Raw genomic sequence first — 21,104 nt, 5'->3', positions numbered from 1 at the left:
GTGAGCATTTCAAATCTCATATGAAGGAAATGCTTGTAGAATCTGTAGTTGTATTTGTATTGTTGATTTAATGTGTGAACGAGGCGATACAGAGAAGTGAAGCTGTCATCAGGCTGTAGTTTGTTATAAACTGTTGGAGTGGTGAGCAGGCCTTTTGGTTCTGGATGTCTGGGGAGTCAGGTGGTCCGTGAGTGTTTGCTTATTGGTTAAGTGTCCTTGGTATGAAAAGCCCCTCCCCATGACTGACCTCACCTTATCCCTAAAGGAGATGCAGCCGCCCTCTGGAGGAAAACCCAATATCTGTTCAACATGGCAGTAAAATGAGTCCTTACCTTCGGCAGGAAGCGAGCCAGAATGAAGAAGACGATGATGAGAGAGGCGATCATGCCGGTGCTCATACCAGCAGAGGAGAAGAACACTTGACTCCTTTATTGAGGGGAGGAAGACGAGGGGTTCAATATGTTATTATCCTTTTTAATTGAAATGCATTTTAGTGTTGTTAAATAGTCTTCATACAAAGTGACCTGCTGAGTGAGTCTGCAAAGAGGAACAGCAACGCTCCGGAGAGGAAAACCAGAAACAGATAAATATCAAACTCTGCAACGAGAAAAGAAGAAGAGGAATCAATGAATGAGAGTTTCTTTATAAAACCCAATATCACACATTCTACATTTCTCTCTTTACAGTTTGTAACTTAGAGAGGAGCAAACGTTCATCAGAACATGAGCTCAGCCTCTGTGTCGTATTCATTACTGGCAAACAACAGGTGGACTGAAAACAAACCAACAAGACCCACGTGACAAACACCTGAAGGGATGATTAAATACAGATGTGTGTGATCTAAAATAACAACAATAATGGAGATGATTGCCTCAGGCTGAATAAGCATGCTGGCTCCTATAACCTTTGTTCCTAATCTCAACCTCCTGCTGAACCAGAGAGGTTAAAAAGGATCACTGTAATGTAGGGGGTCAAACTCCATCTCATCACGGGCACATCAGCATTAAGGTAGCACTCAAAGGGCCGGTTGTAACTTTTAGACTACATAAATATACATATATAATATATATAACATTATGTATTATATTGTATTAGTGCCTCTGCATCGGATAAGGTAATAACTTTATAATTAACTACGTCTGAAAGCAGAAGTCTAGGGCAGATAATAATAATAATAATAATAATAATAAATGTAATTTATATAGCGCTTCTCATCTGCCAAGACAAATCTCGAAGCGCTTCACAGCAAAGGACACTGATACAATTTGAGAGATTAAACAAATAATAATAATACAAATGAAAAATTAAAACAAAAAATTAAAAATTAAATATAAAATTAAATAAAAATAAATAAATAAAATAAAAGTCGGAGATAGCGATAAAAATGGCAGTACTCCAGGTGTACCATGCTCAAAGTTTATTGGAAGGGCTGCCGAAAGAAGAGGGTCTTAAGGCCGGTTTTGAAGACCTCGGTGGAAGGGGCAGATCTCAGCTGATCTGGGAGGGAGTTCCAGAGGCGCGGGGCGAATGAGCAGAAGTCTCCCATTGTTCGGAGACGTGTGCGGGGGATGTAAAGAAGAGGAGCGTGGCTGGAGCGTAGAGAGCGGGTAGATGTCTGGGTATGGATGAGGTCACAGAGGTATTTTGGGCTTTGTCCATTCAGGGCTTTGTAAGTGAGGAGCAGAACCTTAAACTGGATCCTGTAGTGGACTGGGAGCCAGTGTAGTTGTGCAAGTATGGGGGTTATGTGTGCGGACCTTTTTGTACCGGTGAGAACTCTGGCTGTACTGTTCTGGACAAGTTGCAGGCGGTTGATGGATTTGGCTGGGAGACCGGAGAGGAGTGCATTGCAATAGTCTAATACAGGGGTCTCCAACCTTTCTTCATCTGAGAGCTACTTTTAAAAAATTAAAGTGGCCAAGAGCTACTTGCATCACATCGCTTACATTTATTCACATAGCCCTCATCAGTTGAATTAAGTTATACTTTTGTACACGTGTGAAATTGCAATACCTAAAGCTTATCAAAAATCTTAACTTCACATCAAGGTCAAAGAAAACGAAGATTTCTCACATATTATTATGGTCCACATAGGGAGTACATCACTGAACATTCACATACATGTCCTTAATCACCACCTTTCAAGCATTTCACTATTTTGTACAGTCAGTGAGATGAATGGCACTGCATGCAGTCCACCATACAGGTGTATGCTGGACCCACTTAGGTTCACTCTAATAGAGTCATTTAAATGTACATCAGTCGGTCTTGTTCTGTATTTAGATTTCATTCATGTCAGAAAAAGCTGCTTCACAAAGGTATGTAGAACAGAACCAAATAAAGCAGACATTTTCAGTGCTGCTTGGTGAATGTTCTATAGTTTTCTGGGTCTACAAGGCTCCAGAAATGTTGTGAGTTTTGCTGAGACTTAAGCTGAACATTATTTTGGATATCTCCACAGGATTGACACTGAACAGTTGTTCAGCCATCTTTTTCTTCTTCTTCTTCGTGTTGACATTAAATTATAAACCATAATACATCAATTGTATAGGTCTAGCCTCCCTATATCTGTGTGTGAAATTGTTCCATCCTCAAAAACAAAAAACCTAATGCTTCTGCAGTCTAGCTGCAGCTTCTAGCAACGGTCTTCTGTTAAAAAAAAAAGACAGTGAATGTCCTGAATGTGGCATCACACACATGACTTAAGTCTGAACACAGCAGACAACAGGAGTATTTACAATAGCATATACAAACAAAAATAGTGCATGTGGGTGCACACTTACCTTCTCTGTCTTACTGTTACATAAATCCCATGAATGTATGAGATTAAGTTAGCTTCATTATATCTCAATCAGTGATTAAGTGAATAATAAAGTTTCTATCGGGTCACTATCAGCCTGTCACTCATTATATTCAGGGAGGGGGCGGGGTTTGGAGGAACAGAGAGGAGACGGTGATCGCGGAAGCTTTCCTCCTGCCTTCACAAACTTTACACAAGTATTTATCAACTGAAAATAGCAAGAGGACATTCATACTCTGCAATCCAAGACTTGATTAAATCCACCAAAAACCTGACATGACGATAACGAGTGTTTTTCAAAAAACACAAATCCCTCCCTGTGTGTCTCTGAGGCGCAGCGACAGGGCCTGATTCAGAGCGGGTCATTCTGCTGTTAGTTCTGGACTGGTGTTGGTGGAGAAAGCAGACTGTGCCGTGTGTGTTGTCGCTGTGCCGCTGTCACGTCTGTTCCTTGATCTCTGCGCACCGACCGATTTGATATTCGTGTGACAGAAAACAATTCTAAAATAAAAAAACGTTATTGTCCAGCCGCGGCCGAAAAATCAATAAGCAACCTTACTACGCTATAATCGATAATCGAGCGGCGAGCTACTGAAAAGCTGCCCGCGAGCTACCGGTAGCTCACGATCGACGTGTTGGAGAGCCCTGGTCTAATAGAACCAGTTTTTTTATGTCATCGGTTGAGAGTGAGGGCTTCAGTCGGGAAATGTTTTTCAGGTGAAAGAATGAGGTCTTGGTGATGTGTTTGATGTGGGCTAGGAAAGACAGAGTCTTCAGCATCCACCCTCACACACTCTCCTCCAGCATCCCCCCTCACACACCCGCCTTCAGCATCCACCCTCACACACCCGCCTTCAGCATCCACCCTCACACACCCGCCTTCAGCATCCACCCTCACACACCTGCCTCAAGCATCCACCCTCACACACCTGCCTCAAGCATCCCCCCTCACACACCCCTCACACACCCTCCTCCAGCATCCACCCTCACACACCCTCCTCCAGCATCCCCCCTCACACACCCGCCTTCAGCATCCACCCTCACACACCTGCCTCAAGCATCCACCCCTCACACACCTGCCTCAAGCATCCCCCCTCACACACCCCTCACACACCCTCCTCCAGCATCCCCCCTCACACACCCTCCTCCAGCATCCACCCTCACACACCCTCCTCCAGCATCCACCCTCACACACCCTCCTCCAGCATCCACCCTCACACACCCTCCTCCAGCATCCACCCTCACACACTCTCCTCCAGCATCCCCCCTCACACACCCCTCACACACCCTCCTCCAGCATCCACCCTCACACACCCTCCTCCAGCATCCACCCCTCACACACCCGCCTTCAGCATCCACCCTCACACACCTGCCTCAAGCATCCCCCCTCACACACCCCTCACACACCCTCCTCCAGCATCCACCCTCACACACCCTCCTCCAGCATCCACCCTCACACACCTGCCTCAAGCATCCCCCCTCACACACCCCTCACACACCCTCCTCCAGCATCCCCCCTCACACACCCGCCTTCAGCATCCACCCTCACACACCTGCCTCAAGCATCCCCCCTCACACACCCCTCACACACCCTCCTCCAGCATCCACCCTCACACACCCTCCTCCAGCATCCACCCCTCACACACCCGCCTTCAGCATCCACCCTCACACACCTGCCTCCAGCATCCACCCTCACACACCCGCCTTCAGCATCCACCCTCACACACCCTCCTCCAGCATCCACCCTCACACACCCGCCTTCAGCATCCACCCTCACACACCCTCCTCCAGCATCCACCCTTACACACCCGCCTCCAGCATCCACCCTTACACACCCGCCTCCAGTCTCCCGCTCACACACCCTCCTCCAGCATCCCCCCTCACACACCCGCCTTCAGCATCCACCCTCACACACCCGCCTCCAGTCTCCCCCTCACACACCCGCCTTCAGCATCCACCCTCACACACCTGCCTCTAGCATCCCCCCTCACACACCCCTCACACACCCTCCTCCAGCATCCACCCTCACACACCCGCCTCCAGCATCCACCCTCACACACCCGCCTCCAGTCTCCCCCTCACACACCCTCCTCCAGCATCCACCCTCACACACCCGCCTTCAGCATCCACCCTCACACACCCGCCTCCAGCATCCACCCTCACACACCCGCCTCCAGTCTCCCCCTCACACACCCTCCTCCAGCATCCACCCTCACACACCCGCCTTCAGCATCCACCCTCACACACCCTCCTCCAGCATCCACCCTCACACACCCTCCTCCATCATCCCCCCTCACACACCCTCCTCCATCATCCCCCCCTCACACACCCGCCTCCAGCATCCCCCCTCACACACCGCCTCCAGCATCCCCCCTCACACACCCTCCTCCAGCATCCCCCCTCACACACCCTCCTCCATCATCCCCCCTCACACACCCGCCTCCAGCATCCACCCTCACACACCCGCCTCCAGTCTCCCCCCTCACACACCCTCCTTCAGCATCCCCCCTCACACACCCGCCTCCAGTCTCCCCCCTCACACACTCTCCTCCAGCATCCCCCCTCACACACCCTCCTCCAGCATCCCCCCTCACACACCCGCCTCCAGCATCCCCCCTCACACACCCGGCTGTGTCCAGTGGGGTCGATGACAGCACACTCCTGCCAGAGGCAGTACACGTTGAGGAGGCAAATCCTGCAGGTATGTTTACATTTCAATATCTCAAACACTCAACAGAATGTTATTAAGTGGACACATTTAGTGATACTGGTGATGTTCATTTTTCTCATTTAGTTTTAATTTCCTTTTCCTTTTGTTGTCGCAACTTAACATCAGCTGCTGTTGCTTAGGTAAAGAAACACAATATTCGTACTAAAGTCCTTAACAAGATCTTTGATGTGTGCATACATGACACCTCGTCCTGAGAGTGTCTGCAAGAGTATATCAGGCTCAGCTTTGGTTTACATAAAAAATATCCTTATTTACTTGAACACCACCTTTCCTTTCTTGGGTCCAAAACAAACAATTACATAAGAGACCTACAATAAGCAAGTGTGTGTGTCAGATGGAATAAAGCAGAACAACACTTTCTGGGTTTCCCCCATAACTTTAGGGAAGTCAAATTACAGAAAAGTACAAATACATCTCAATCTTTAGTAATGAATAATAATAAGTATTCTGTTGAATGTACAGGTGCTTCATTGGGGCTCACAGTCCTGCACTGTGGCCAAACTGCAACAGAGTGGTGGAGGCCATCTTCACAAGGCTCTGTGACCTCTACCAAAATACTGTGCGCTGCGAGGGAGTGAGGGTCTCACAGTTCAGAATGGTGACACGTGCTTATAAGCACATCCGAGAGTGCGTGATCACCAACGCCAAGGTGATGACTGAGACCACCATCCAGCTCCCAGAAGTGAATGTTGCAACTGTCACACAATGGTGAGTAAATAAGCATACTGCATATACTGCAAGACATGTTTACTTACACTGTAATACTTACCCAATAAAATGATTTACTGTTCAAAATAATCCCAACTATTTTTCATTACAGATATTCCATTGTGTTCATTAATATTGATTGTTTCATGTTTCAGCAGGCGCTGCAGGTCTCAGGAACAGCAGATCCTGAAGCAGGGTATCCCCGCTCCTGACGCTCCCATGGCAGGACCTGAGAAGCTTCTTGTGGCGATGCAGAAAGGGACATCTCTGTATCCTGGCAGTTTGGCTGAGCCTCACACCTTTGTTCTGCCACCAAACACTGCTGGTGAGGCAAAGCTCCAGAAGAGATCCCAACCAGTGGCCATCTCACAGGTCCCACCACCACCTCCATACTATGCTCTTCCCTTCCTTGCACCGACTCCACCCTTCTCAACACCATACATGGTACCATCTGTGCAGCTTCCTCAAGTGCCTGGACCCTCACAGGTTGTGCCTGGAAGCTCTCAGATGATGCTTCTCAACATGCCATTGCCATCAGCTATGGCATCAGCTACTCAGGCGCTAACATCCGGTCAGAGTAACGTGCCGTACACCACACAGCAGTACAGGGAAAGACAAGAGGGAGCAATCTGGATCAGGCAAAAGAAAGTCAAAAAGACAGACGCCATCCTTTATAAAAAGTGCAACAAAGACAGGAAGCCACCAGCCCACTTACAGTACTTTGGCAATTGGTACTGTCCAGAATCAGAGAGCCAGTCCTGTGAGGAATGGAGGGCTGAGCTGGAGCAAAGAGGGTATGGGGAAAGAAAAGGGATGCACCTTAAAGGACCACATGTTGTGAGCAGGTCAGTTTGTTATTTATTTGACACTTTATTTCTTTACATTTTATGGCACTGTTTAATTAGTTATGTTATATATGGTACACTTTTATTAGGGTCTGAGACCAGAGGTCGGTGAAGACCCTATTGCAGCTGCGCGAGCGATAAACCTGCGAAGCACACACAAAACAGGGAAAACGACCGGCAAAAGCACAGCAAACATTCGGAAATCATGACGGCAGATAGACTGCGCGAGCCCAGTCACGTGCAACTCACGTGATTGATATCGGTAGGATCAATTGTACCGCTTGCTAAGCGAGCTATAAAAATGCAAATACCCACACAAAACAGGGAAAACGACAAGCAAAAGCCCATAAAAATGGTAGAAAAAAAAGTACCCTACAGTAGGTAGCGCACATTATTGATATTGGAAGGATTATTTATTATAATTATTTATTTATTTATTATAATTATTTTAAAACATTGCGCGCACTTTTGACCCCCGCAACATATGTGAAAACTCATAAAATGCTGCAAGCACATCAGAAGTGGTGAAAATTGCGATGTGTAATTGGTTCCGGAACTTTACGTCAAAAATTGCGCAAGCCATGCCCACTTCCGGTTTTACGTAAACTTCCCCCACTCCCACCACTTTCACTTTCACGGAAACGAACGAAACTCGCTACGTATATCTAGGGTGCGGAGAAAATGCATCTTGGAGGAGTATACAAAAAACGTACAGGAAGTCGGCCGTTTTGAATTTGGCGTTGGAATAACACGATTTATCGCATTTTTCCTTCCTCCGTACTTTAACAAACTCCTGGGACTTTATACGTATACGACTCCAAATTCGTCAGGTAGCTTCTCGAGACATGGGCGGAACAACGATATCACGGAACTTTTTTTCTTTCGCACGGCATAGCCGTGATTTCGCGCCAAAGTTGTCGTAACTAAATGATAAATGGTCCAAACGGCACCAGACTTCAGATGACAGTTAATGGTCCGGCCCTCAACACCTCAATATGACAATAGTGAGTTTTCCACAAAAGCTGTTGCCATGCAGTGGCGGCGCCAGGGTATAGCTGGGGTAGGCTACAGCCATACCAAGAAATGACTTAGTCCCACCTTAGCCCCACCATGAAAAATGATGTTAAAGTAAGCAAATTAAATTAAATAAGCAAAATGCTAAATGTTGAGAACACGGACTACGAAAATATACGGGTCGTGTCCACAACACACAAACTGATCCTGCTGTAACAAGTGCACGTTACTGATGCAATATGGTTGAGACTATTCAGGGTTATGCTAGAAGAGGGGTGCAAGGAATAGTCTAAGTAGTGGGGGAGTTTTATACACTAAAGGTGTGGAAATTCTCTGGCGTTATAATATCAGCGCTTATGGCAGAATCCTTAATACAGCGTATTTCTGGCTTATTTATTAAGGTAACACAGGTCAGAGAGGCTCCATTGCCTCTTCCGCAATTATCAGCAGATGTACCCATGTTAAGTATGTTGGCAAAGGTCAGAGGAAGTCCAAGGGACGTCTTCCTCAGATATAATACAGTTAGAGTCTAAAGTTAGTGGTTCATATCCAGCATGCATTAACTTAGAAACGATAAGGATGTTGGTGTGTTGGTTAATGTAAAGAAATGTGTGTGCGTTCATGTGCAGACGTATATATAGTTTGTTAATTGGATAATTCATATCCTGCAAGACTCCTAAAGACGTCATGAGATGATGACCTCTCTACATCTGGAACATGTCCAAGTTTAAGAGACCTGACAATGTGTGTGCGTTAAACATGGTTAGGGAACATGTTCGTGTGTCATTTAGGAAACCTATATCTGCCGTCTGTTTCTTGTATTCGTGGGGCATTTCCACGATTGGCTGCTGTGGCAGGTGATGTACTACAGATTATTATTGTTGTTGCAACTGAATAATAATTAATCTCAACCATGTCTGTGTTTGTGTTTTATTGATCTCTCTCTGTGTTAACATTTAAGGTTGGTGAGCCATACATTGCACTAACATTCCTGTTCTGTTAGATGAGTCTCCTGCAGGAGGGCTACTTCGGCTCCATCTCTTTTTAATTTTGACATTACTTTGTTCCTTTTAATTGGGTTTCCCAGAACGTTCATATTGTATGTAATTACTTTAATTGACCCTTTACTTTGCATAGTGACTATTTGCCTTTATTTTAAATCCATGAAATGCTGCATTTAAATCATTTCTTACATCCCCTTTTGTATATATAACATTAATAAAATCCAAAACTATAACAAAATAATATCCAAAATCATAAGTATCGTTGACTTCCAGATTTAAGGCCTCATATTGGGCCTTGGAGTGTTGGAGTGTAATGGCGCATTTCCACCACACGGTCGGCCTCGGCCTCGCTCGGTATGGCTAGGCCGCGTTGGGCCTTGTTAGGGCCGGCTCACTTCCTGCTGCGCTTCCATTACAGTTTAGGAACTGGGGTAGTTACTATAGTAACGCAGTGTAGGCGGAGCCGTGACGTCATCTTCAATGAGAATCCCAGAAAAACAACATCAGCCGTTAGCTGTTAGCACTCAGAGCTCACAGCTCCTCATATCTGTTCAGAAACTAGACAAAAGTTAAACAAGTACAAACCACAGACTGCCTGTGTCATGGTGAATACAGTCGCTGCTTTATTTATGTCTGTATAGGCCGTTGTTGTGAGTGTGGACGGTCGGAGCATATACAACGTTAGCTTAGCCAATCTCCATCTAGAAAACACGCATTTTAAAAGGTTTTTCACCTGCCGTCTGTCTGCAGACTTGTCAAAGCATTAATTCATGGTTTTTACTAACCGGTATCAGTATGTTGTTACTTCGGCATCATTTTGAAACGTGTATTACAATTAAATCACGGTCAAATATGTTCATCTTGTTGTAGTTGTAGCCCCCTTGCCAGCGATTCTCTCTCTAGTTTAGCATACTCAGCCCGACTCAGCCCTGTTTATTGGCCCCGATAGAACCACGATTTTGTCGGGCCAGAAAAGAGGTGAAAAAGTAGCCCCGGGCCGGAACTAGGCCTAGTGGAAGCGCAACCAGAAACGGGCCCGGCACGACACGGCACGCTTAAACCGCGCTCCGCACCATGGTGGAAATGCCCCATTAGTCTCTTCCTCTTAGTGATGGAAGGGGGCCCTCTTCAGCCCTTAAACTGATACATAGGTCCATAGTACAGAGAGTAGCAACCCGACCCAACATTTGGCCCACATGTGCCCGTGGCATAAGCCTTCTATTCAATTTAGTCTCTTCCTTGGATAGGGAGGAAAATAGTAATAGTGAAGGCAAAAAAAACAGCAAAAACAAAGAGATAGTCTCAGTTGCCTCAAAATAGCCTTATTGTTGTTTTTGTTTTTTAAAACAAGATATCCAGAAAGGAGCATCCATAAAAGTGGGCATTGTTAAATATAGGCTACTTATCATGTATCCCGATGTCGAAAGCCTCGAAACCGTTCCTTGAAATGTTGCTTGGAGCTCGGGTGCTGTTGATCTCCCCGCTTTCTGCTGGGTTCCCAGGTCAGCCGGTTAATCTGGTCCAGAGGGGAGCTCTGATTTCAATCACTGTTATCCCTCTCTTAACCATGTCTGCTGTTGCCTCCTCAGACGCATTGAAGACTACTGGGTTGACATAAAACACTTTTATTCTGGCCGGGAATGGAATCGAATATTTCTTTCCTTAAGTGCCGCTTTGGCTTCCGCGTACTGCCTCCTCCTTCTCTGCAATTCTGGTGTGTAATCATGGTCCACGTTGACTTTTTTTTCTTTGAAATAAAAACCCTTTTTCTGCCAGGCTACTTCTTCTTTCATTCTATAACTTGAAAATGTCACCACCAGTGATCTCGGTGTGGCCTCGTCGACCGGAGGTTTGGGGCCGAGCGCACGGTGCGCCCTCTCGATCTGAAGCGCAGAGGGGGGCAGTTCCAGGCCTTTAGTTAGTAGCTCTTCCACAAAGGCGATCACCGTTGTCGACATGGCTTCTGCTCCTTCCTTTTCTCCATATATCCTGACATTCTCGCGACATGATCATCCCTCTAGGTCCATTAGTTTAGCCTCTGTCTGTACCTGTAGCTTCACTAGCCCAGATACCACCTCTTCCCATGAATGGATCCTGGTCTCAGCTGCGTCAATTCGTTCATCTGCTTCCTCCATTCTTTTGTTAATTGTGTTGATGTCTTCCTTTATTCCGTTGAGTTGTTGGCTGGAGTCTTTTCTAAAGTCTCGCAGCTCGTTTAGAATTAAACTTAAATGTGCGTCCCTGCTGGGATCTGCGTCATCTGGCTGTGTGTCATCCTCCATGCTGTTGCTGGCTCGAGACAGCTGATCGATTTCTTCTTCGTCGTGATTTTTGCTTTGGGAGTGGTTTTTCTTTCCTTTTTTGGGCATTTTTCGTTAGTCCGATATTTCCAAGGTAACTTAAAGGGGACCTATCATGCAAAATGCACTTGTGTACGTCTTTTCTACATGAATATGTGTCCCCGGTGTTCCAGGGAACTCACCAAGTGTCAGAAAACACAACCCTCTCTATTTTCCTCCATACCCAAATCTCTAAAAAAGGGGCTGCAACGGATCTGATAAAAACTGATCCAGATTTGAACACTTCCTGACGTCAGGACGGTGGCGCTACGGCTATTGGGCCAACTGGAGACGCTGTAGTACATATGCCAGGCCTGTAGGTGGTGCTGTTCTCACAGAATCAGCCCTTGCAAAAACAGAGCTAAAAAAGTGCATAAATATGCCTTATATAGGTATGGTCCTACACTATATTATTCAAATATAGCATGATCGGTCCACTTTAACTCAAAGAGTAGGATCGAGTTATTCGGACAGTGTTTTAGTTATTTTAGGTCGGGAGCGTGTTGCTCTATGCTTCCATCTCCGATAAACTGAAGTGGGGCTCGTTAACATTTCAATCATCCATTACCACCTCGCTAAAGTGGATCAATGACGCCCAGCTTTGCAGAACATCAGTAAACAGGATTACATCTCGGTGCCCGTTCTCTGTAAGGGTTTCCTTTTTTGTTTTTCAATAAAATAATTACATGAAGTTTTTTGATTTATTATTATATTGGAAAAAGCAGTGCAGATTGTAGGGGACCTGGGACGTTTATAAGACAAAGATTTATTTGACCAATTCATGGATTCATGAGCTGAGAAAGATGTTTATGTCAACGTTGGAGGAGGGAGATGCTGCCTTCAGGGAGCAACACAGAAATACGACATTCCTGCACCACTCACGATCAAATGCGTACCTGCGTACCAGTTATGTGCACCCCTGGTTATATTATCATGTGCACAGCAGCTACAGTGTAGTTATGGTAATGAAAATCTTAGGTCCCGATCTCCTCCAACAGTGCAACATATGATATAAAGGACATAAGAGAAAAAATAAATAACACAAAAATAAAAATAGTGCAATGAAACAGAGCACGATAGATTTGAATAGAAATAGTGCAGGTGAAAGAACAGTCAGGTTAAAAGACTTCCAAAAGCATGGACTTGTTTTCAATGTAGGCCTACTTTGGGAAAAAAGGTTGTTCACTATTGCCACGTAGGTTTAATTCACCATCTAAGAATATTATACTTACAGTCCCCAACAGGTACAGGTCTTTGCAGTATGATCAAACAAAACAAACATAACTGCAAATCAGCGGCGCCGGATTCATTTCAGAAGTGGGGGGATCAAAAAGTGCGTGTGTATGTGACATGCTTGCCAACCCTCCCGATTTTCGCGGGAGACTCCAGATTTCCTCCCGGGGTCATATTTATCCCGCATTTCTGACTAAATCTGATTTGTGAGTCACGACCATGGATGTATAATAAGAACTGGATACAGCGTGGGAGTCGGGGCCTCATTCATTCCTATGAGAGTTACTCATTCGCGCATGATGATAAAATGGCCCAACTTTTGAGAGTGTCAGGTTTGGGGAAATAGGACCCAAGTGCAGTTAACCTGTTCCACTCTGAGCCTGTTTTTCAGGTCTCAGGCTCGAAAATGACATTCCCAGAACAAATGACCATATCTTCCCTTCTAAAAGGGTTAAATTAATAATCTTTTCTCAAAGTAATGATAAACCTGTGAGTTGGATGTAGAAGTGTCAGAATCAATATAAATGTTTTTTATTTTAAAGAAAATTCAGATTTTACATAGTAAAAAACTGTAAATTATAGTGTCCGTCCAAAAATTATTTTTTACAGATAGTGAAAACTACCCTTGGATGATGGGTTAGTAGACTAAAAGCTTTAGGAATCCAAAGTACAACATATAATAAGTACCCTGTATCAAGATTGATGCAAAACAAGTGAAATTTGACCTTTTTAGAGAGATTTAGCCAAAAACTGGGCCATCTGGGGTCATTTGGGTGGATTTGACCTATCTCTGGCCCCCCTTGCTCGATCTGGTTGGTTGACATACCCTTGTGACCGTTAGAGCCAATAGAATCGAAGGAGGATACTCACATAGACACACACTGTAAAGAAAAAATGTTGCCGCTTCGCGTGTGGAAAGCGAAACTAAACTGGAGGAATGTCTCCTTCTGGAGTTTGGAAACTAAAACGCAGTTGTATTGCTTATGGATTATCAGAAATAATTTCAAAGAAGGCACAGACACATAGGATGAACCTATGGATTAACTGCAGCATCGTTTTTTTTATCGTTTTAATGCCATTGAAGACCACTTTTGACCAAGGTGAGCCATATTTACATGTTTAGCTTCTTGGCTCCACATGTGATGATGTACGCTTTCGTTGATAGCGTCGCGAATGTTTATCACTGAGTGTTGAGGTGGGCACCGTTAGATTCAGTGTCTCCAGGACACCAAAAAATAGTGTTTGGTTGTGCATCTAGGATAAGTAATAAGGGAGTTCTGAGTGAGTTTATGTGCCTTTGTCGGTCCCGTTTTTTCGATCGAGGCTAATTCAGAGGCTGAGTGCTAGCATTGTGGGTTTTTTTTGAAAAAAAAATTTAAAAAGATCAGTTAGCTGAGTTTCTTCCCGTTACATGGATATAACACATTCATAGTTTTATTCAATATTAAGATTCCTTAGACGTTGTTTCCTGCAAATGACGCGTTTATCCGCCCGGTACCGGGGGGATGTGAAACAGGTTAAAAAATACAAAAAGGTTTGTTAACAAAAAGCGGGCTTTATTATCAAAAGCTGAAGGCATGAATAAACAAGAAACTAATAAACAGAAACAAAACCGGGGAACACGACAGACGGGAACAGGCAGGAGACATGGACAAGCATAGACGACAGGTAGCAGGGACATGAAATGACGACGAACAGACATGGAGCACAGGGGAAGACAAGACTAAATACACAGAAGGGTAATCACAGGACAAGACACAGCTGGACAGGGGAGGCAGAAACACAAGGGCAACAGGTGAACACAATGAGGCACAATCAGACACACCAGGGAAACTAACGACGGGAAGGCAAACACGGTGGGTGTTTCTCAATCGTGAGTACGCTTGCTTGGTAGCACATGTCTGCCGAGCATCTTGCTTCAGAAGCGAGGCAAGAATACTTCCTGGCATTCGGAAAACAAAGAGTGGAACAGGCTAGTGTGCAGGTGTGCATCATATGAGAGGCCCCGCCTTACATCTTCCGCCACAGATTTGGGGAAATTGGTCCGTTCGCAAAGCATTGTGGGGATTTTAAGATCGCGGAGTCTACTCATGTGCACACTCGATATTCCTCCAAACGGAGTACGCCGGGCTCGGTAGATTTCCAAGTATACTGGAGATTGGAACAGTACTTCGGCGGCACTCGATGACGTAGTATGCTTGAAATAGTGGCTCGGAAGCAGCTTTACTCGCGATTGAGAAACACCCAGGGAGTAGGATCAGACAAGACACAAGGAGGAAAACATTTCAAAACAAAACAGGAAACCAGAGACAGAAAAAGACAAGACGCAACACAACACAGACAGATCGTGACATTACCCCCCCCCTCAAGGGACGGATCCCAGACGTGCCAAAAAAGTCCAAAAAAAGTCCAACAGGGTGGGTGGAGGGGGACCGGAGGAGGGACACATAACTAGGGCCAAAAGGGTGGGTGGAGGGGGTCTGGAGGACGGGTTTGGGCTGACAGCCCAGGGGCACAGCGGAGGACCCGGAAGGGGTCTCAGGCGGACGGCCCGGGGGCAAGGCAGAGATCAAGGAAGGGCGAAGACCACAGCGGGCGAACTCAGGGGGCCGGGCATGAGAGCAAAGGCAGCGGCTGAAAGAGTCAGGAGGCCGGACTCGAGGGCGAAGGCCACGGCTGGGGAAATCAGGGGGCCGGGCTCGAGGGCGAAGGCCGCGGCACTCAGGGGGCCGGGCTCGTGGGCGAAGGCGGCGGCTGGAAGAGTCAGGGGGCCGATCCCGAGGGCGAAGACCGCGGCTGGGGAACTCAGGGGGCCGGGCTCGAGGGCGAAGACCGCGGCACTCGAGGGCGAACAAGAAGGCGGCGATGGGACAACCCCGGAGGACGAGCAGGAAGGCGCCGACGGGACAGCTCCGGAGGACGAGCAGGAAGGCGCCGACGGGACAGCTCCGGAGGACGAGCAGGAAGGCGCCGACGGGACAGCTTCGGAGGCCGGGCAGGAAGGCGCCGACGGGACAGCTCCGGAGGCCGGGCAGGAAAGCGCCGACGGGACAGCTCCGGAGGCCGGGCAGGAAAGCGCAGACGGGACAGCTCCGGAGGCCGGGCAGGAAAGCGCCGACGGGACAGCTCCGGAGGCCGGGCAGGAAAGCGCCGACGGGACAGCTCCGGAGGCCGGGCAGGAAAGCGCCGACGGGACAACTCCGGAGGCCGGGCAGGACCCAGTATCGGCCGGACAGGAACCGGAGCCGACGGGACAGGCGTAGACGGGATCCTGAACATGACATGGGCTGGTGTCAATGGGACCCCGGATGGAGCAAGGGCTGGTGTCGACTGGACCCCCAACGGAACAGGACACAGAGTTGGCAGGACCCCCGGTGGAACAGGTGTCGGCGGGACCTCCAACAGGACAGGACACAGAGTTGGCAGGACCCCCGGCGGGACAGGTGTTGGTGGGACCCCCAACGGAACAGAACATGGAGCTGGCAGGACCCCCGGCGGGACAGGTGTTGGCGGGACCCCCAACAGGACAGGATATGGTGTAGGCAAGAAACCCAGCGCAACAGGTGTCGACGGGACCCCCAACAGGACAGGATATGGTTTTGGCAGGAAACCCGGCGGAGCAGTAGTCGGCGGGACCCCCAACGGGACAGGACCCACAGCGGAACAGGTGTCGGCAAGACCCCCAACGATACTGGACGTGGAGTTGGAAGGACCCTCAGCGGAACCCCCAACGGCACAGGACATAGGGTTGGCAAGACCCCCGGCAGAAGAGTAGTCGGCGGGACCCCCAATGCGACAGGACATGGAGTTGGCAAGACCCCCGGCAGGAGAGTAGTCGGCGGGACCCCCAACAGCACAGGACATAGGGTTGGCAGGACCCCCGGCAGAAGAGTAGTCGGCGGGACCCCCAATGGGACAGGACATGGAGTTGGCAAGACCCCTGGCAGGAGAGTAGTCGGCGGGACCTCCAACAGCACAGGACATAGGGTTGGCAGGACCCCCGGCAGAAGAGTAGTCGGCGGGACCCCCAATGGGACAGGACATGGAGTTGGCAAGACCCCTGGCAGGAGAGTAGTCGGCGGGACCTCCAACAGCACAGGACATAGGGTTGGCAGGACCCCCGGCAGAAGAGTAGTCGGCGGGACCCCCAACGGGACAGGACATAGGATTGGCAAGACCCCCGGCAGAAGAGTAATCGGCGGGACCTCCAACAGCACAGGACATAGGGTTGGCAGGACCCCCGGCAGAAGAGTAGTCGGCGGGACCCCCAATGGGACAGGACATGGAGTTGGCAAGACCCCTGGCAGGAGAGTAGTCGGCGGGACCTCCAACAGCACAGGACATAGGGTTGGCAGGACCCCCGGCAGAAGAGTAGTCGGCGGGACCCCCAACGGGACAGGACATAGGATTGGCAAGACCCCCGGCAGAAGAGTAGTCGGCGGAACCTCCAACGGCACAGGACATAGGGTTGGCAGGACCCCCGGCAGAAGAGTAGTCGGCGGGATCCCCAATGGGACAGGACATGGAGTTGGCAAGACCCCCGGCAGGAGAGTAGTCGGCGGGACCTCCAACGGCACAGGACATAGGGTTGGCAGGACCCCCGGCAGAAGAGTAGTCGGCGGGACCTCCAACGGGACAGGATATAGGGTTGGCGTCGGCCGTAGAGCCAACCGGAGACGAGGTGCTGGAGTCGGCCGGACCACCGACAGGACACGAGGGGCTGGAGTGGGCCGAACCACTGACAAAACACGGGGGGCTGGCGTCGGCCGGGGAGCCAGTACTGGAGCCGAAACTGGAGTCGGGATCATGGCTGCTGGGACCGGAACAGAGGCCGGAACCATGGCTGCTGGGACCGGAACAGAGGCCGGAACCATGGCTGCTGGGACCGGAACAGAGGCCGGAACCATGGCTGCTGGGGCCAGAACTGGGGCTGGAACCATGGCTGTATGGACCGGTTCTGGAGCCGGAACCATGGCTGTGTGGGCCGGTTCTGGAGCCGAACCATGGCTGCTGGGGCCAGAACTGGGGCTGGAACCATGGCTGCTGGGGCCAGAACTGGGGCTGGAACCATGGCTGCTGGGGCCACGGCTGGAATCCTGGCCTTGCGTCTCCTAGAGACCTTTTGGAGGCTCTGTGGACCTCCTAAGGCAAGGCGGGATCCCAAGAAGGGGTTTGAGGCTTGAGGCTGGCACTCAGGGCTGCTAGTAAAAAGTCTTAGCTTCTCAGGCAACAAGCTCCTGAGCCAGGGCTTGCTGTCAACCTCCCTGCGTGCCTCGTTAAGGGCAGCCTCTTTGGCCTCTCTGGATGAGGCCCTCCTCCAGTCATTGAAAATGCATTCCAGATTGTATTTAAGCTCATAAAGCTCTTGGCTAAATGAAAAAACTGCTGGGTCCATACTGGTCTGTTCGTACTGTCAGGTTTGGGGAAATAGGACCCAAGTGCAGTTAAAAAATACAAAAAGGTTTGTTAACAAAAAGCGGGCTTTATTATCAAAAGCTGAAGGCATGAATAAACAAGAAACTAATAAACAGAAACAAAACCGGGGAACACGATAGACAGGAACAAACTTACAGACGGGAACAGGCAGGAGACATGGACAAGCATAGACGACAGGTAGCAGGGACATGAAATGACGACGAACAGACATGGAGCACAGGACAAGACAAGACTAAATACACAGAAGCGTAATCACAGGACAAGACACAGCTGGACAGGGGAGGCAGAAACACAAGGGCAACAGGTGAACACAATGAGGCACAATCAGACACACCAGGGAAACTAACGACGGGAAGGCAAACACAGGGGCCGTGTCTCAATTCAGGGGTTTCATCCTTCGAAGGCTGCATTCGTAGACCGCATACGTCACTTCCGCCGAAAGAAGGCTGTCCCAATTCAAAAAAAAGACGAGACTCCTCGGAATGCAGCCCACGAATGCAGCCTTCTTTTCCCCAATTTGAAGGATACATCTGATGTACACTCCGCGGCCTACCATATCCCAGGGTGCAATGCGCGCAGGGAAGAGTGAGTTTTTTTCAAATGAAATGGCTTCCGGTCTCCCCAGCAGAGTGGATTTAAAAGCAGCAGCAAGCGGAGGAATCACTAATAAATGTGAGTATTGGGTTTTAACTTACTTTAAATTAACTAACGTCACACACGTCAAACCCAAGGGGCATTCAAACGTACATTTTCGTTAAATAATACGGATAAATATGTGACGCTAACTATCTAGCTGGACGTACTGCACTGTTGTTTACACTTATTTTTAATTCAATTCAGAAGTTTACTAAAGTCATACAGAGATCGTGGCTCTGTTATAGATACGTTATACCGACCAAAGTGAAAACATTTAGACCGGTATAGCCTACAGTACGGTGGGATTTATAAAATGCTACCCTGACGTGTAGCTGCCGTTTGCTTTATTTATTTCTCTGACATTTTGCAATGTTTTACTGTTTATTAAACTTTGGGACAACATTACAACCTTTTCGTTCAGCTCATGCTGCTTTGAGGTAGGGCTAAAAGAAAAGCCTATTTTAAATATTTCCACCAGATTTGATCATCTTTTATAAGGTTAAAGTTTATTTAATGTATCCTAATCCCATAATAATAAGACAATCAAAAATAGACAGCAGCCTTTTGCTTGTTGTTAGTTTGTGCCGTGCTGTCAAAGGGATGCACGTGTGACTGTCATTTCATCTCTTTAGTTTTTTAAAAAAACAGAACAGTACATCATTTTAAATGATCCTTTAGGGATTGTTTGTCTGAAATACTTAGTTACATTTTGCAATAATACTTCTGCAACCCTGTGTTTAATATGATTAATTCACTTTTTTCTTTTTCTCTTGTTTTTCTCTGTAATTAGTAAAATTCTGGATAAATAGATCTGCTGGAGAAGGACCCCTAATCTGAAAAGTGCACAGCGGATCATCAGGACAGAGCTGCCATCCACGTGGATCCCCCGTGGTGCTGAAGAAAGCAAAACAGTGATCAGGAACATCCTCCACCCAGACCTCTGCTTACTGCCGTCCTACAGACTTGTGTCTTAGGCGCCGTTTACACGAGGAGAAAACTGCTTGTATCTGCATAGTTTCGCGTGCGTATAGCCCTATTATTTACACGAGGCCGATAGAAACTGACCCCACAAACGACAACGGGTCCCAAGGTGGATAGATTTGCAAACGAAACGCTCTGGGGGGTCAACCGAGTCCGTGTAATCACCTCTATACGAATATTTCCTGAAAAAATAGCGAAAAAAAAAAAAATAGCACCTCTCCTGCTCACTGCTGTAGCAACTATCAAAAATAGCTGTGTTAATTAAACGCACAAGGGGTTCTTGAATGAAATAATATTATAAAAGGCAAACCAGAATAGTTAACGCCCAATATACTCCTTAAACAAAATAAACAGAGTCAGATTTCATGCATTGATCCATTATATTGACAAAGGAGGATCTCACCCGGTGTTTGTAGAGAATATCTCTCTTTTGTGAGCGGGTCCTCTCCACGGAGACGTCGGTCGATGCAATATCCACAGATTCGGTTTCTTTCAGTTAACTTCCCCGTTGCATTTATCCATATGCTGAGGAAATTACTATATCCCGCTGAATACCAGCAATCGCCACACACATCTGTCAGTAGCTACTGCTAGTGCTACTGCTACTGACCATGCTACAGATATTAGTGCAAAATCTACAGCTCCTCTACCACAACCATCAGCAACAAGTGGACATGGAGAATTACATGAACTACATGTTGCTAAATACACGGCGGGGCATGAACAGAAGGGTAGCCATGGCAACATTGCGGCGGGGGCTGCTGGGCTGCTCTTCTTCGCTACTTTTGGTGTATTTTGGCGGAAGTTACAGCGCCACTTACAGTCCCGGCATATGTACTACAGCGTTTCCAGCGGCCTCGTTTGAACAGACACATTAAATGAAACAAATGCATGTGAACGGAAGACTTTTTTGAATACGCATACTGTGCATAAACGCAAATGGTCCCGTGTGAGCGGGGCCTGAGTTTCAGAATTAGATTTTGTATGTGTCTTTTCTTTTAATAGATATGTAACGATTATAGCTTGAGTCTGTCTGATTCCCCAAACAGCTGCTTCTATATACTTGCTGCACATATAATACAAATAAACAACTCCATAAACACACTTTTGCTGATATTTGTTTTACTGCTGATGATGTTAAATAACATGATTGATTTCCTCTGTCTCAATGATGAAAGTTATAATAATAGAAGACGCTGCAGAGAGAGGATGGATATATTCTTACCTCTACTTTGTGATAAGATGAAAATACAATATGAAATTGTAATTGTTAAACACATTGTTTATTTCATTTACTGAGGTTTTAACCATTATTTCCAACATGTGTACATAAGCAGTGGAATAATAGGATATCTCTAGGTCATTAAACTGTCTTCA

General features: G+C 47.5%; 1 protein-coding gene across 1 annotated transcript; it reads left to right on the top strand.

Annotated features, from left to right (window-relative positions):
* Window positions 1-3,539: 3,539 nt before the first annotated feature.
* On the top strand, window positions 3,540-7,180 carry LOC117487510 (extensin-like). The gene is made up of 5 exons (XM_034136144.1): window positions 3,540-4,644; window positions 4,817-5,438; window positions 5,994-6,239; window positions 6,395-7,084; window positions 7,174-7,180. The coding sequence occupies exons 1-5, from the start codon at window positions 3,540-3,542 to the stop codon at window positions 7,178-7,180; spliced, it is 2,670 nt and encodes an 889-aa protein (XP_033992035.1).
* Window positions 7,181-21,104: the final 13,924 nt, after the last annotated feature.

The sequence above is a fragment of the Trematomus bernacchii genome, unplaced genomic scaffold, assembly GCF_902827165.1.
Source record: "Trematomus bernacchii unplaced genomic scaffold, fTreBer1.1, whole genome shotgun sequence".
NCBI lineage: Eukaryota > Metazoa > Chordata > Actinopteri > Perciformes > Nototheniidae > Trematomus > Trematomus bernacchii.
This window is presented reverse-complemented; position numbering and strand designations above follow the sequence as displayed.

Coding starts and splice junctions, on each gene's coding strand:
- LOC117487510 (XM_034136144.1), top strand. CDS start 3,540: ATGTGTTTGATGTGGGCTAGGAAAGACAGAGTCTTCAGCATCCACCCT. Junction 5,439..5,993: donor CACACACCCGGCTGTGTCCA/GTGGGGTCGATG, acceptor TTGAATGTACAG/GTGCTTCATTGGGGCTCACA. Junction 6,240..6,394: donor GTTGCAACTGTCACACAATG/GTGAGTAAATAA, acceptor TTCATGTTTCAG/CAGGCGCTGCAGGTCTCAGG.